Source organism: Giraffa tippelskirchi, chromosome 1, assembly GCF_054371585.1.
Source record: "Giraffa tippelskirchi isolate mGirTip1 chromosome 1, T2T-mGirTip1v1.2.pri, whole genome shotgun sequence".
In the NCBI taxonomy this organism is placed as follows: domain Eukaryota; kingdom Metazoa; phylum Chordata; class Mammalia; order Artiodactyla; family Giraffidae; genus Giraffa; species Giraffa tippelskirchi.
The window spans coordinates 201,585,718-201,602,175 of NC_137275.1; the positions used below are offsets into that span (position 1 = coordinate 201,585,718).

Consider the following 16,458-nt stretch of genomic DNA (forward strand, 5'->3'; position numbering starts at 1 on the left):
AGTAACATCTAAATAAATGTCTATCTTTGGGTTAAGGAACTAAAAATACTTCTGTGTGGCCTTTGTTAAGCCCAAGATTTCTAGGCTGATGAACCACAAGGGTCTCAAGGGAATAAAAAACCTTTGCTCTTTCTGTCACTTTATCGTACCCATTCCAGAATCACTTTAATTTTTACATGAGTTTTAAAGAGCAGAGTGTCTATTTTTTAGATTGCAAAATAACATCTTCCCCCAATTTTTCCATTTTGTACTCTTGTTTTGAACCTGCATTATGACTTCAAAATGTTACCTCAGAGAAGACTTATTTTACAAAGTGACTATAGTTTTAGAAGCCGCACACTCATGTTATTGCAGGTCCATGAACTGACCTCCCTGTACATCTGACGTGGAAGAATAGTATCACTCTTCCTCTGTCACTGTTTCCCCCTCTTCTTTCACATCCTCTGCCCCAGCACTGTTCTGTTTTGTAAGCTTTCCCTGTTTTCAGCTATGAATCATATCTGTCTGATTACCTTAGTGTGCAGTGAACGGACACCCTACGGAACATTTGTATTTTAAATCTTAAGTTTAACTGTAGGATGAAAGACTGTGATACTTGCAAAAACCTATTTATAGTATGTTTGAATAAGAATAAGGGGGCTAGATTTCTTGTGGCAAGCGGGATGGAGTGGTGAACAATTCCACAGCCCTTCTAAAATCTTAACCGCCAGGTGCTAACACCTTTACCAGCCCAAGGAGGTTTGACCCCTATGAACAGACAAGAAAAGGATGAAACAAAATGTATAAGGGATCCAACAGCAGCACAGACACTTACCTTAAACATACGAGGCATTTCCTTTCTCCTTGCAGGAACAAAATCAGAGGGCCAGACCGAACTGACAGAAAACGCTCCATCCCTGAAGGAAAAGCAAGACTCTGGGAGTGAGTAGAATCACCTGAAAGTGATTCTAAAATGATACATAAACATAATCCTCAAACTTAATTTCCCTAACTTTTAACATTCTTTTTTGTAGGCACTGACAGTGATCAAAATATTGTAACAGCAGTTCTCAGCCAGTTACATATTATCAGAAAACCCAAGTTAACTCTGGGCTGTTCATGGGGGAGTCAACTCCCTGCGACTCCCTGTTCACAGGGAACTAGGAAAGGAGCACCTGTCTGACTGCAGAGCCATTGGCCATAGAATATGGGCCATTAAGGCAATGGCACCCCACTCCAGTACTCTTGCCTGGAAAATCCCATGGACGGAGGAGCCTGGTAGGCTGCAGTCCATGGGGTCGCGAAGAGTTGGACACGACTGAGCGACTTCACTTTCACTTTTCACTTTCATGCATTGGAGAAGGAAATGGTAACCCACTCCAGTGTTCTTGCCTGGAGAATCCCAGGGACGAGAGAGCCTGGTGGGCTTCCGTCTGTGGGGTCGCACAGAGTCGGACACGACTGAAGCGACTTAGCAGCAGCAGCAGCCCTCAGATCAGCTTGCCTGTGTATTTTGTCAATGTTACTGAGATACACTTGGCATGTAATAAACTGCACATATTTAAAGTGGACAATTAGATAAGTTTTGATTCATGTATACACCAGTGAGACCATCACCACAGTGGAGATAATGAATGTACCTATCACCCTCAAGTTTCTTGGAACAAATGTGTAATCCTTTCCAGTCTCCCTCCTTGGAACTCCTCCTCACTCCCCCACTGATTTGCTTCCTGTCACTCTAGATTAATTTGCATTTTCTAGCACCTTATAGAAATGGAAAGTTACACTATATATTCTTTTTGTCTTTTTCTTAGCATAATAATTTTGAGACGCATTAGTGTTGCTGTATGGATGAATACTTCATTTCTATTTATTGATGAACAATATTTAATTGTATGGATATGCCACAATGTATCCATTCACGCATTAATGAACATTTGGCTTATTTCAAGTTTGGGATGTTTTAAATAAAGGGTTATGAATGTTCATGTCTGTCTTTGTGGACATATGTGTTCTCTTGGGGAAATACCTAGGAGTAGAATGACTAGATTATATATTCAGTTCAGTTCAGTTCAGTCACTCAGTTGTGTCTGACTCTTTGCGACCCCATGGACTGCAGCACACCAAGCCTCCCTGTCCATCACCAATTCCCGGAGTTTACCCAAACTCATGTCCATTGAGTTGGTGATGCCATCCAACCATCTCATCCTCTGTTGTCCCCTTCTCCTCTTGCCTTCAATCTTTCCCAGCATCAGGGTCTCTTCCAATGAGTCAGCTCTTCACATCACATGGCCAAAGTATTGGAGTTTCAGCTTCAACATCAGTCCTTCCAATGAACATTCAGGACTGATTTCCTTTAGGATGGACTGGTTGGATCTCCTTGCAGTCCAAGGGACTCTCAAGAGTCTTCTCCAACACCACAGTTCAAAAGTATCAATAGGTGGGGTGCAATCACGATAAAATCAAATCTCGTACCCTCTGGGTAGGTGACCCACAAACTGGAGAACAATAACACAAAACATGTTCTGCCACTGTTGTGAAGGTTCTGAACCCCATGTCAGACATCCCAGCCTTGGGATCCAACAAAGGGATGAGAATCCCTAGGGAATGTGTCCTTGAAGGCCAGGGGGATTTGATTATAGGATTTCCACAGGACGGGGGGAAAGAGAGACTCCAGTCTTGGAGAGCAAAAACAAAACCTTGCATGCACCAAGACCCGGAGGAAAGGAGCAGTGATCCAACAAGAGACTGAACCAAAACTACCTGCTAGTGTTGGAGGGCCTCCTGTGGAGGCATGGGTCAGCAAGGGCTCATCACAGGGACAGGGGCACTGGCAGCAGCAGGCTGGGAAGGTCCCCCTTGACACAAACCCTCTTGGATTTAACCCCACCTCAGAGCCTAGGGCTGGGTCACCTCAGGCCAAACAACTAACAGAGAGGGAGTGCAACCCCACCCATCAACAGATATTTGGATTAAAGTTTTACTGAGCAAGGCCCTGCCCGCCAGAGCAAGACCCAGTTTTTCCCATAGCCAGTCCCTTCCAGCAGGAAGCTTACACAAGCCTCTTATCCTCATCCATCAGAGAGCAGAAGCAAGAAGAAGCACAATCCCACAGCAGCTAAAACAAAAATCATATTACAGAAAGTTAATCATGATGAAAAAGGAGAAATTTATGTCCTGGATGAAAGGACAAGATAAAACCCCAGAAAAACAGCTAAATGAAGTGGAGATAGGCAAACGTCCAGAAAAAGAATTCTGTATAATGATAGTGAAGATGATCCAGGATCTCAGGAAAACAATGGAAAAAGATGCAAGAAATGTTTGCCAAAGACCTACAGGAACTAAAGAACAAACAAACAGAGATGATTAATACACTAGAAGGAATCAATAGCAGAATTACTGAGGCAGAAGAAGGGATAAATGACCTGGAAGACAGAATGGTATAAATCACTGGCACAGAACAGAATATAGAAAAAAGAATGAAAAGAAATGAAGACAGCCTGAGACCTCTGGGACAACATTAAATGTACCAACATTCACATTATAGGAGTCTCAGAAGGAGAAGAGAGAAAAGACCTGAGAAAATATTTGAAAATAGCTGAAAACTTCCCTAACATGGGAAAAGAAATAGTCAACCAAGTTTAGGAAGCACAGAGAGTCCCAGGCAGGATAAACCCAAGGAGGAAAACACCAAGACACACAGTAATCAAACTGACAAAAATTACAGACAAAGATAAAATATCTCAAGCAACAAGGGAAAATGACAAATAACATACAAGGGAATCCCATCAGGTTATCAGCTGATTTCTCAACAGAACCTACAAGGCAGAAGGGAATGGCACAATATATTTAAAGTGATGAAAGGGAAGAATCTACAACCAGGAATACTCTACCCAGCAAGACTCCCCTTTTGATTTGATGGAGAAATCAAAAGCTTTCCAGACAAGCAAAAGTAAACAGAATCCAGCACCAACAAACCAGCTTTACAACAAATGCTAAAGGAACTTCTCTAGGCAAGAAACACAAGAAAAAGAAAAGACCTACAGAAAATAAATCCAAAACAATTAGGAAAACGGTAATAGGATCATACATATCGATAATTACCTTAAATGCAAATGGATTAAACGCACTACAAAAGACACAGACTGGCTGTGTGGATGAAAACATATGCATGTACTGCACTTCCACTTAGCACACGACTCTGTTCGACTCCCTAAATTGTACGTAATTATTTTATATTGTTAAGTCAATCATGTTCCCATTATGGCTTGCAAAAAAAAAAAAAGAATCCCATTAACAGTATGAAAATAAAAAAGATAGACACTGGAAGATTAGCCCCCAGGTCGGTAGGCGTCCAATATGCTACTAGGGAAGAGCAGAGAAATAGCTCCAGAAAGAATGAAGAAGCTGGGCCAAAAATGAAGGGGACAACAGAGGATGAGATGATTGGATGGCATCACCAAGTCAATGGACAGGAGTTTGAGCAAACTCCAGGAGATAATGAAGGACAGGAAAGCCTGGTATGCTGCAGTCCACAGGGTTGCAAAGAGTTGGACATGACTTAGTGACTGAAAAACAACAAACACCTCATATATATGGAATCTAGAAAAATGGTATTGATCAACCTATTTGCAGGGAAGCAATGGAGACACAGATGTAGAAAATGGACTTGTGGACACAGTGGGGACAGAGTGGGATGAATGGAGGAAGTAGTGTCAACATATATACACTATTGTGTGTAACATAGGTAACTGGTGAGAAGTTGCTATGTAACACAGGAAACCTAGTCTGATGCTCTATGATGACCTAGAGGGGTGGGATTGGTGGGGGAGAAGGAGGCTCAAGAGGGAAGGTATATATATATATATATATAATTGTGGTTGATTTATGTTGTCATACAGCAATACAACATTGTTAAGCAATTTTCCTCCAATTAAAAAATAAATTAAAAAAATAATGTAATAAATCATGGGAGTTAAGGGAAAAACAACAATGATCTCAAGAGACACAGAAAACCATCTGTCAACATCCAACAACACCTTTTCAGATAAAAAGACTCAACAAACTAGGAAGAGAAGGCCAGTTTCTCAACCTGACAAAGGGCATCAGCCATGAAAAATGAAGTATTGATAACATGCTCCATGGGTGAGTGTTGAAAAATTATGCTTAGTGAAAGAAGCCAGTCACAAAATTCCACATGTTGTATGATTTCATTTATATAAAAATTTAAAATAGGCAAATCCATAGAGACAGAAACAGGTTAATGGTTGTCAGGGGCTGGGGGCAGTGGTGAATGTAGAGTGACTGCTAATTAATAAGGGGTTTTTTTTTGATGTGATGAAAATCTTCTAAAATTAGGTTGTGGTGATGGTTTTACAAGCTTGTGATATACTAAAAATCAGTGGATTGCACATTTTTAAATGGTGAATTTTATAATACATAAATAATATCTCAATGTAAAGAACTTTTGATTTTGAGGCAGTATTTCCTTTCCTGCTATACACATGTGCTGTGCTGTGCTGCGCTAAGTCACTTCAGTCATGTCCGACTCTTTGTGACCTCATGGACTGTAGTCCACCAGGCTCTTCTGTCCATGGGATTCTCCAGGTAAGAATACTGGAATGGGTTGCCATGCCCTCCTCCAGGGGATCTTCCCAATCCAGGGATCGAACCCGAAGCTCCCGCACTGCAGGCAGATTCTTTACTGCTGAGCCACCAGGGAAGCCCCGCTACATACACACACAGACATAATAAGAAAATAAACTTCTGACTTAAAAAAAAACTCTTACAAATATTACACACTTACAATCCACACCTAAGAGGTAATGATGCAAACTTTAGGCAAGAATCTTCTTTTTTAAAGTTCTCATGGCAATGGTGAAAATTGGGAACGTAACGTAAAGTTAAGTGACAACACTACTTAAAAGAATATCAGAAACCATTTTTATTCCAGATTTTGTTTTGAAAAAAACATTCTCCCTTTCAAAGCTTACCTCATGTCAATTACTTGACTCACTACAACATTGGGTTTTGAGTCTTCTTCATCCATATCATATAGGAAGAGTTTGAAGTCACAAACTATGGCCAATGCCCTCTGCCATCCTTTTGCTATGCCTGCTTTCTTTGGAATCTTTAGTTTTTAATTTTCAAGAAACACATAAAAGCAATCCAAGCTGAAACATCAAACACTACACAATTTTACATATAAAATTGAAACAATACAAATGTGTTACAAATCTATCACTTTTCCTGTTAAAAGATCGGAACCCAACTACATAACATGATTGAAATTTAAAAGCAAGGTAATTCTTTTGATTACTGAATAATTCATGTGTGTGAAAAATATATTAATACTATTTCAATTAAGGTAAGCAATTCATTCAAATAACAGTCACAGCTTTGCCTCTAAGGTAACGTTAAATTCAAATTTGGTAACTTCAAAATTACCTCAGATTTTAAATATTTCTCAGGAAGATTTTTTTCACTTTTAATCTCATAAGTTATTATTGCTGACTGAAAGTCAAAGTTACATCATTAGGACAGATTTTAGCATTTGTTCATTGCAAGGTAATGTCTAAACAGAAAACTTTGGGAAGTTTGAAAATATCCTATAGGGGTCAGCTACATTTAGTTCTGAAATCATATTCTTGGGATGGAAAAATATTTTAAATTTCATATAATTTATATTGTATAACATATCATAAATACTTCTGACAAATATTGTACATGCATTGTGAAAAGTGATCAATAAGCTCTTTAAGAGTTCATGGGAACCCAGAACATTGACACTTACCCAGACATGGCCTTCATAGGCTGTTCCCAAGCCTTTCTGTGGGTCTAGACAGAAGGCACCTTTCTTCTGATGAAAAGGCACTGGACAAGCTCTTGGAGCTTTTTCTACACAGACTGTGTGACATGAGAACCCACATGCTTTTTGAAGGAAATAGAGAGATGTGATTGTGGAGGGTAAAGTGGTTTGACTCCCTCAACCCCCACTGCAATTCTGTCTACTCTATTCTAGAGATCAAAATGCTAAAAACTACCTGCCCCAGACTCCCTTGGAACTAAGTTTTGGCCCTGATGTAAGTTCTGGTGGTAAGATAACCTTCTGTGAGACTCTGAATTGAGTCAAGCTAGGAGAGCTGCAAAATGCAGCACATTGATTTTACTGGCTTGGATCTTGACAGGGAGTAACAGCTGCAGGAATGGCTTCTGAATTCGATGGGCGCTCTCTTAACTCTGCAGCAGCAGGGTATTTCTTGACCCTGGCAGAAGTTGCAGGTTCTGAGGGCTGCAGCAGTAGGGGCAGCTTCCAAATTCACCATCTTCCTGTGACACTGGAGGGAGCTGTTCCAGGCTCAGCAGACTGAGAGATGCTGGCAGCAGGAAATGCTCCTGGGAGCTCAGCTCGGAAGCTGCCTCTGCCGCCCTAGGAGGATTGCATGGGCACATAATTCCCCATGTAAAATCCCACTTTGTTTAATATGCTGGGATGCATGTATTGTTAAGGCTTCTCTGATTGTCACAGTGCTGAGGACAGGAAAGCTGTCCTACTCAGCGCTGTGTGTCCCTGAGTGGGCACTCGAGAGACTGGCTATTAGTACAGAGTATGTTCCCTAGGATGAGGTATGAGGTGTCTGTGTGGCACTGTGATACACTGTTTGATACTTCCAAAACTATATTTCTTTCTTTCAATGATGTTGTAATAAATTCAATGAGTAAAATAAAAGGATAACAACTCAAGGCTAGCATTCTATTTTCTTATCACATAAGCTGGTGAAATGTGGTCCTCACACTCTACTATTGCTATAGAGAACAAAGTTTGTCTAAGCACATTTTCCTAATAACTGTGTCCCTGCCTGAAGACTACACAGCACACCTCCCTGGGGTGCTTTCACAGGGGCTGGGATGGTATGAGGCTCTTTGGAGCTGCACAGTGCAGAGGTCTCTTCAGAAGCCCCCATATGAAATAGATTCCAAGGGATTTTTAGTAAAGCGAACAGTTCACTGTCATGCTTCCACAATTCAAAGAGAACCAGATTTCTGATTGAATGCTTGATATATCAAATGATATATCAAAATCCTAATCCCCATGTGATGGTGTTTGGAGATGGGGGTCCTTGAGAGGACGTTGGAGTGGAGCCCTCGTGAATGGGATCTGCGCCCTTATTAAAAAAAGGCCACACAGAGCTCCTTGGCTCCTCCACCAGGTGAAGACACAGCAAGCAGACAGGAGTCTGCAGCCTGGAAGAAGGGCCTCACCAGCACTGGCCATACTGATACTCTGATCTGGGACTTCCAGCCAGTGAGGAACATACGACTGTGTTTGGAAGCCACCCAGTCTCTGTACTTTGTTATGGCACTGAGCTGACTAAAACACTTAGATACGAATATTATGGCTCTGACTCCATGTAGCCCTTCCTGAGATCTCACCGGCACAGGTGCAGCCTTGTCTTATCAAACCCACCATCAGAGACGTGCACTGGTGACACTTGGTGGGAGCAGTAAAGGATGTGAGGAAAAACCGATGGGCCTTACGCTGTAAAACAAAGAGACCAAATGTACATTGACGGTTAAATAACTTTGAACAGGTGATTCTGGTGATTCCTTCAACCCATCCTGCCCCAAACAAAGAAAAGCAGCTTTCCCTTTTCTCACCAACATTTAAGATTCTTGCCCCTAAGTACTTCACAATTGGAAAATTCTGATTTTAAAAATCCAAAAATACCAAGAAGAGAAAGGGGGTGTGGAGGAGGAGAAGAAGAAAGAGAACTATTTAAGTGGTGATCAAATGTACCTTACTACTACTTGGAAGTAGTAGCAATAAATAAAGTCTGACTTTTATTTGAGCTGATATGTTCTGAATATTTAAAAAATTTTAGGTTGACAAATTCTTCAAATGATTCCTTTATAACAAAGGGAGTCAAAATTGCCTATGTATACATATTTTTATTGGGGAGGGGTAGCAAAAATAATATGGTTTTTAAAACCTTCTTTAGAAGAAAGAATAATTTCAAAACTTTTTCTCTACAGCAAATTATGTGTTTCATTTTCTACTATCAATAAAAAAGAATGTGCTCCAGGAAATGGAACACTCCTATTAAGTTAAGCAAGACCTATTATAACTTCGGGACAGAAAGCAACCTGAAATTTCTCACTGAAGCCCCAATAACTAAAACTGTAGATGTTTTCACAGAATTATCAAGTTGACAACCCACTATAGATTTTCCGTTTCTGTATCACGTCTTTCTGACCTGAAATTATTGGCATAAAATAGCAATATATACAACAAAATTCTAACAAAATCTGGTTTTCCTAAATACTAGCTGGCCAGTTTTTTCCCCTTCCTTGTGTCTGCTTCCTGATCTGTGAGGTGGACAGACCTGCACTCCCTGCTTGTGCCGTGGGCAGTGTGTGTACAGGGGCTACTTGCTCTTTCTCAGATGATCAATTTACTCCTCTCTTCAGCACTGCAAGTCGCCCCTGCCTCCTGAAGAATCTGCTGTCTCTAGTTCCTGAATCCTTCTAGGTGTGCAAAATCTTAATTATCTTGTGACTTAGCAAGACCTTTCTCAGCCCTTGACATTCAGAGTTTTCAGCCTTCCTAACCTCTCACTCAGGTTCTTCCATCTTCCAAAATTACATTGACTTATTGTCTACTTTTTTTCTCTCTTTGGTTGGGTTAGTAAGTTTCATTAGAAAGCAAAAAACATTTATGCATTTTTGAATCTGCTATGTTTAACCAGAAGTCTCCAAGGAAAATAAGAAGGAAGGAAGGGAGGGAAAAGAAGGTAAAGTAAGGCGTAGGTTAGAGACCAAAGCCAACTTGTCATTTTTCAAGGACTTGCTAAACTTATAACTAAATCAAGTACCTTAGTTGGAAATAGGATTCTACTATGATATTCCTTTCTCTTTATTGTTGGTGTGTGAACTGGAAGGTGAGCAGAATCTGTGATCTGAAACAAAGAGACAAAAATAAATATAGGTAAGTCACCCATATCACCCAAATTATAAGAATTAAATTATTTCTCAAGTAAAGCAAAAGAATTATACTTGCTACACAACAAGACAGTAAAAATAAAATTCTCACAGTGCAGAAAATATATTTTAAGTAATTTAAATCTATGCTTTTAGTTTCTACAAACAAAATATATACTTATTTCATATACTTTAATTCAATTTGGCTATTCTAAAATGTGTGTCATAACATGTAGACTATATTAAAGAAGGATTTTATTTTTTGGCTGAACCATGCAGCATGTGGAACTTCCTCTAGCAGGGATTGAACCTATGCCAACTGCAGTGGAAGCATGGAGTCTTAGCCACTGGGCTACCAGGGGGTCCAAAAGAAGAATATTAATCCTAAACATACTTGAAAGATAATTTTAACAAGTAGATATGTGATCAGAATCTTCAAAAGATTTTTGAACTACTAGTCTTATAAATGTAGAAATAATTTATGATTTGAAATATGCAGAAATATACTGAAACAATTATAGAGGGTTCAGCAAGATCATGTGAATGCTAATAATCTAAAAATAGGCTCAGATAGTTTAGATTACATTTCTTAAACAGACTTCAAAAGCATATAAAATATAGCTGTCTATGCGATATAAAATTTTTCTTTCCCCGTACATAGCAGAAAACACATTTTGAAATGGAAAGAATTGGATGCTTACATATGTTCCTGGAGAATAAAGTCTGACTGTAAGCAAAGATGCTGCACAGTTAAGCAGAGCTTATAAGTGCATAGATTTGAAAAATGGTAAATAACCATGGAGAAAAAAATACTCTAAGAAACTGATAGTAAATGCAGGAAATTCAGGACACTTGCAAAATTTTCAAAGACATTAAGAAAAAACTGCCTCTTTACTATGCATCCCAATAAATAGACTTTTATATGGATTTATTAAATAAATATAATAAAGATTCCTTCTTAGGAGGCAATTTATTAATGACTTAACTCCAATTTAGTTTTATTTTGTTTAAAGAGAGATTACCACATCATCCCCCTTCATGGATCACAGCCTTGTCATGGTGAAGGATCATGGAGAAATCAAGGGAATTCCAGCAAAACATCTACTTCTGTTTCATTGACTATGCTAAAGGCTTTGACTGTGTGGATCACAACAAACTGTGGAAAATTCTTAAAGAGATGAGAGTAACAGGCCACGTTTACCTGTCTCCTAAGAGACCTATATGTGGGTCAAGAAGCAACAATTAGAATTGCACATGGAATAACAGATTGGTTCAAAATTGGGAAAGGGGTATGACAAGGATGTATATTATCACCCTTTTATTTAAATTATATGTAGAGTACATCATGTGAAATTCCAGGATGGATGAATCAGAAGGTAGAATCAAAATTGTGGGGAGAAATATCAACAACCTCAGATATGCAGATGATACCACACTAATGGCAGAAAGTACAGATGAACTAAAGAGCCTCTTGATGAGGGCAAAAAAAGAGAATGGAAATGCTGGCTTGAAACTCAACGTTCAAAAAACTATGATCATGGCATCTGGTCCCATCACTTCATGTCAAATAGAAGGGGGGAAAAGTGGAAGCAGTGACAGATTTTATTTTCTTGGGCCCCAAAATCACTGCAGACAGTGACTGCAGCCATGAAATTGAAAGATGCTTGCTCCTTGGAAGGAAAGTGATGACAAAACTAAACAGCATATTAAAAAGTAGAAACATCACTTTGCTGACAAAGGGCCATCTAGTCAGAGCTATGGTTTTTCCAGTAGTCATGTACAGATATAAGAGTTGGACCATAAAGAAGGCTGAGTGCACAAGAATTCATGTTTTCAAATTGTGGTGCTGGAAAAGACTCTTGAAAGTCCCTTGGACAGCAAGGAGATGAAACCAGTCAGTCCTAAAGAAAATCATCCCTGAATATTCAATGGAAGAACTGATGCAGAAGCTGAAGTTCCAATACTTTGGCCACCTGATGCAAAGAGCCAACTCACTGGAAAATACCCATGTTGGGAAAGATTGAAGGTAAAAGGAGAAGAGGGTGGCAGAAGATGAGATGGTTAGATAGCACCACTGATTCAATGGTACATACCTGAGCAAACTCTGGGAGACAGTGAAGGATGGGGAAGCCTGGAGTGATGCAATCCATGGGGTTGCAAAGAGTCAGACACGACTTAGCGACTGAACAACAAAAATCATATCATCATATCAGTTGATGCAGAAAAGCTTTCGACAAAATTCAACATCCATTCATAATAAAACTCTCACCACACTAGGCATGAAAGGAAGTTCTTAACCTGGTGAAGGGCATTTATAAGAAAATAAAGGCAAGCACTACTACTACTAATGAAAAAACAAATACTTTCTCCTAAGAATGGAAACAAGGCAAGGATGTCCATTACCACTTCTTTGATTCAACATCAACATGAAAGTTCTAGCCAGGCCAACAAGCAGAATATGAAATAATAGGCATACAGACCAGAATGGAAGAAATCAGACTATGTTATTTGCAGATGACATGATGATCTGCATAGAAAATGGCTAGGAATGTCAAATAAAAAAAAATCCTGAACTCTTAAACGAATTTGACAAAGACACATGACACAAGATTAACACAAAAATTAATCATATTTATACGTAATAGAAAAAAATAATTGGAAATTGACTTTTTCTACTGAGACTTAACCCTGCTTATTTAACTTATATGCAGAGTACATCATGAAAAACACTGGGCTGGATGAAGCACAAGCTGGAATCAAGATTGCTGGGAGAAATATCAATAACCTCAGATACACATGTGACACCACCCTTATGGCAGAAAGCGAAGAACTAAAGAGCCTCTTGATGAAAGTGAAAGAGGAGAGTGAAAAATTTGGCTTAAAGCTCAACATTCAGAAAACTAAGATGATGCCATCTGGTCCCAACACTTCATGGCAAATAGATGGGGAAACAGAGGAAACAGTGAGAGACTTTATTTTTTGGGGCTCCAAAATCACTGCAGATGGTGATTGCAGCCATGAAATTAAAAGATGCTTGCTCCTTGGAAGAAAAGTTATGACCAACCTTGGCACCATATTAAAAAGCAGAGACATTACTTTGCCAACAAAGGTCCATCTAGTCAAGGCTATGGTTTTCCCAGTAGTCATGTACAGATGTGAAAGCTGGACCATAAAGAAGGCTGAGTGCTGAATAGTTGATGCTTTCAAACAGTGGTGCTAGAGAAGACTCCTGAGAGTCCCTTGGACAGCAAGGAGATCAAACCAGTCAATCCTAAAGGAAATCAACCCTGAATATTCATTGGCAAGACTGATGCTGAAGGTGAAGCTCCAATATTTAGACCACCTGATACAAAGAGCTGACTCTTTTGAAAAGATCCTGATGCTAGGAAACATTGAAGGCGGGAGGAGAAGGGGACGACAGAGGATGAGGTGGTTGGATGGCATTACCGACTCAATGGACGTGAGTTTGAGTAAACTCTGGGAGTTGGTGATGGACAGGGAGGTCTGGCATTCTGCAGTCCTGCTGCTGCTAAGTCGCTGCAGTCGTGTCCGACTCTGTGCAACCCCACAGATGGCAGCCTACCAGGCTCCCCCGCCCCTGGGATTCTCCAGGCAAGAACACTGGAGTGGGTTGCCATTTCCTTCTCCAATGCGTGAAAGTGAAAAGTGAAAGTGAAGTCGCTCAGTCATGTCCAACTCTCAGCGACCCCATGGACTGCAGCCTACCAGGCTCCTCCATCCATGGGATTTTCCAGGCAAGAGTACTGGAGTGGGGTGCCATCGCCTTCTCCAGAATTCCACAGTTCACGGGGTCGCAAAGAGTCAGACATGACTGAGCAACTGAACTGACTGAGACTTAATTTTTTAGAACATTTAAGGATTCACAACAAAACTGAGGGGAGAATACGAACATTTCCCACACAGCCTCTGCCCCTACACAAGTATAGCCACCCCCATCATCAAAATCCCCCACCAGAGTGGTACATTTGTTATACGTGATGAAGCTACACTGATGCATCTAAATCGTCCAAAGTCCATAGTTTGCATTAAGGTTTACTGTTACTGTTATGCATTCTATGGGTTTAGACAAATGTTTGATAATGTGTATTTATCATGATGGTAACAAAAATGTAGTTTCACTCCTGTGAAAGTCCTTGGTGCTCTGCCTGTTCATCTCTTCACCCCAACCCCTGGAAATTACATGATCTTTTTACAGTACACAGTTTTCCCTTTCTAAAATGTCATATACTTGGAATCAAACAGTATGTAGCCCTTTCAGATTGGTTTCTTTCACTTGGTAAGATGCATTTTAGATTCTTCCATGTTTTTTCATAGCTCTATAACTCACTTAGTTTTATTGCTGAGTAATGTTCCAATGTCTTCATGTATCCAGTCACCTACACGAACCAGATAATCATGATGGTGTGATCACCAACCTAGAGCCAGACATCCTGGAATGCAAAGTCAAGTGGGCCTTAGGAAGCATCACTACGAACAAAGCTAGTGGAGGTGATGGAATTCCAGTTGAGCTATTTCAAATCCTAAAAGATGATGCTGTGAAAGTGCTGCACTCAATATGCCAACAAATGTGGAAAACTCAGCAGTGGCCACAGGACTGGAAAAGGTCAGTTTTCATTCCAATCCCAAAGAAAGGCAATGCCAAAGAATGTTCAAATTACCGCACAATTGCACTCATCTCACACACTAGTCGAGTAATGCTCAAAATTCTCCAAGCCAGGCTTTAACAGTACGTGAACCGTGAACTTCCAGATGTTCAAGCTGGTTTTAGAAAAGGCAGAGGAACCAGAGAACAAATTGCCAACATCTGTTGGATCATTGAAAAAGCAAGAGAGTTCCAGAAAAACATCTACTTCTGCATTACTGACTATGCCAAAGCCTTTGACTGTGTGCATCACAACAAACTCTGGAAAATTCTTAAAGAGATGGGAATGCCAGACCACCTGACCTGCCTCTTGAGAAACCTGTATGCAGGTCAGGAAGCAACAATTAGAACTGGACATGGAACAACAGACTGGTTCCAAATAGGGAAAGGAGTATGTCAAGGCTGTATATTGTCACCCTGCTTATTTAACTTATATGCAGAGTACATCATGAGAAACACTGGGCTAGATGAAGCACAAGCTGGAATCAAGATTTCCAGGAGAAATATCAATAACCTCAGATATGCAGATGACATCACCCTTATGGTAGAAAGTGAAGAAGAACTAAAGAGCCTCTTGATGAAAGTGAAAGAGGAGAGTGAAAAAGTTGGCTTAAAGCTCAACATTCAGAAAACTAAGATCATGGCATCTGGTCCCATCACTTCATGGCAAATAGATGGGGAAACAGTGGAAACAGTGAGAGACTGTTTTTGAGCTCCAAAATCACTGCAGATGGTGACTGCAGCCATGAAATTAAAAGACGCTTGCTCCTTGGAAGAAAAGCTATGACCAACATAGATAGCATATTAAGAAGCAGAGACATCACTTTGCCAACAAAGCTCTGTCTGGTCAAAGCTATGGTTTTTCCATGAGTCATGTATGAATGTGAGAATTGGACTATAAAGAAAGCTGAGTCCCGAAGAATTGATGCTTTTGAATTGTGGTGTTGGAGAAGACTCTTGAGAGTCCCTTGGACTGCAAGGAGATCAAACCACTCAATCCTAAAGGAAATCAGTCCTGAATATTCATTGGAAGGACTGATGCTGAAGCTGAAACTCCAATACTTTGGCCACCTGATGCTAAGTGCTGACTCGTTTGAAAAGACCCTGATGCTGGGAAAGACTGAAGGCGGGAGGAGAAGGGGACAACAGAGGATGAGATGGCTGGATGGCATCTCACTGGACATGAGTTTGTGTAAACTCCGGGAGCTGGTGATGGACAGGGAGGCCTGGCATGCTGCAGTCCATGGGGTCTCAAAGAGTTGGGTGCAACTGAGCAACTGAACTGAAGTGAACTGAAGGAAGGTTGCTTTCAAGCTTGGGCAATTATACATAAAGTTTCTAAATATATCCATGTACAGGATTTTGTGTGGGGATAAGTTTTCATTTCATTTGAATAATATCGAGGTACATGATTCCAGGACTGTATTGTAAGAATGTTTAATTTTGCAAGAAATGGCTAAACTGTCTTCCAAAGTAGCTGAACAATTTTGCATTCCCACCAGCAATGAATGAGAGTTCCTACTGCTCTACATCTTTGCCAGCACTTGATGTTGTTCTTGTCCCAGATTTTGATGTGTAGAGGTATCTCATCGTTTTAACTTGCATTTTCTGATGACATATATATGGACATCTTTTCCTATGCTTATTTTCAATCTATGTATCTTCTTTTTATTGAGGTCTCTGTTTAGTCTTTGACCCATTTTTAATCAAGTTGTTTGTTTTATTATGGTTGAGTTTTAACAGTTTTTGTATATTTTGGATGACAGTTTTTTTTTATCATATTTGTCTTTTGCAAATATTTTCTCCCCGTCTGTGGCCAGTCTTCTTAGTCTCTTTTA

At 40.0% G+C, this 16,458-nt stretch overlaps 1 protein-coding gene across 9 annotated transcripts in view; it reads right to left on the reverse strand.

The window, feature by feature from the left end:
- The window catches only part of LOC145518869 (serine/threonine-protein kinase MRCK alpha-like), a 62,495-nt gene that overhangs the window by 13,426 nt on the left and 32,611 nt on the right, over window positions 1-16,458 (reverse strand). For all 9 annotated transcript variants that reach the window (XM_081524000.1, XM_081524008.1, XM_081523991.1 and 6 more), the window contains 5 exons: window positions 9,852-9,935; window positions 8,413-8,518; window positions 6,773-6,909; window positions 5,973-6,109; window positions 815-896 (listed from right to left, as the gene is read on the reverse strand). In XM_081524000.1, the coding sequence (XP_081380126.1) occupies window positions 815-896; window positions 5,973-6,109; window positions 6,773-6,909; window positions 8,413-8,518; window positions 9,852-9,935 (546 nt within the window). The remainder of the gene's footprint in view (window positions 1-814; window positions 897-5,972; window positions 6,110-6,772; window positions 6,910-8,412; window positions 8,519-9,851; window positions 9,936-16,458) is intronic.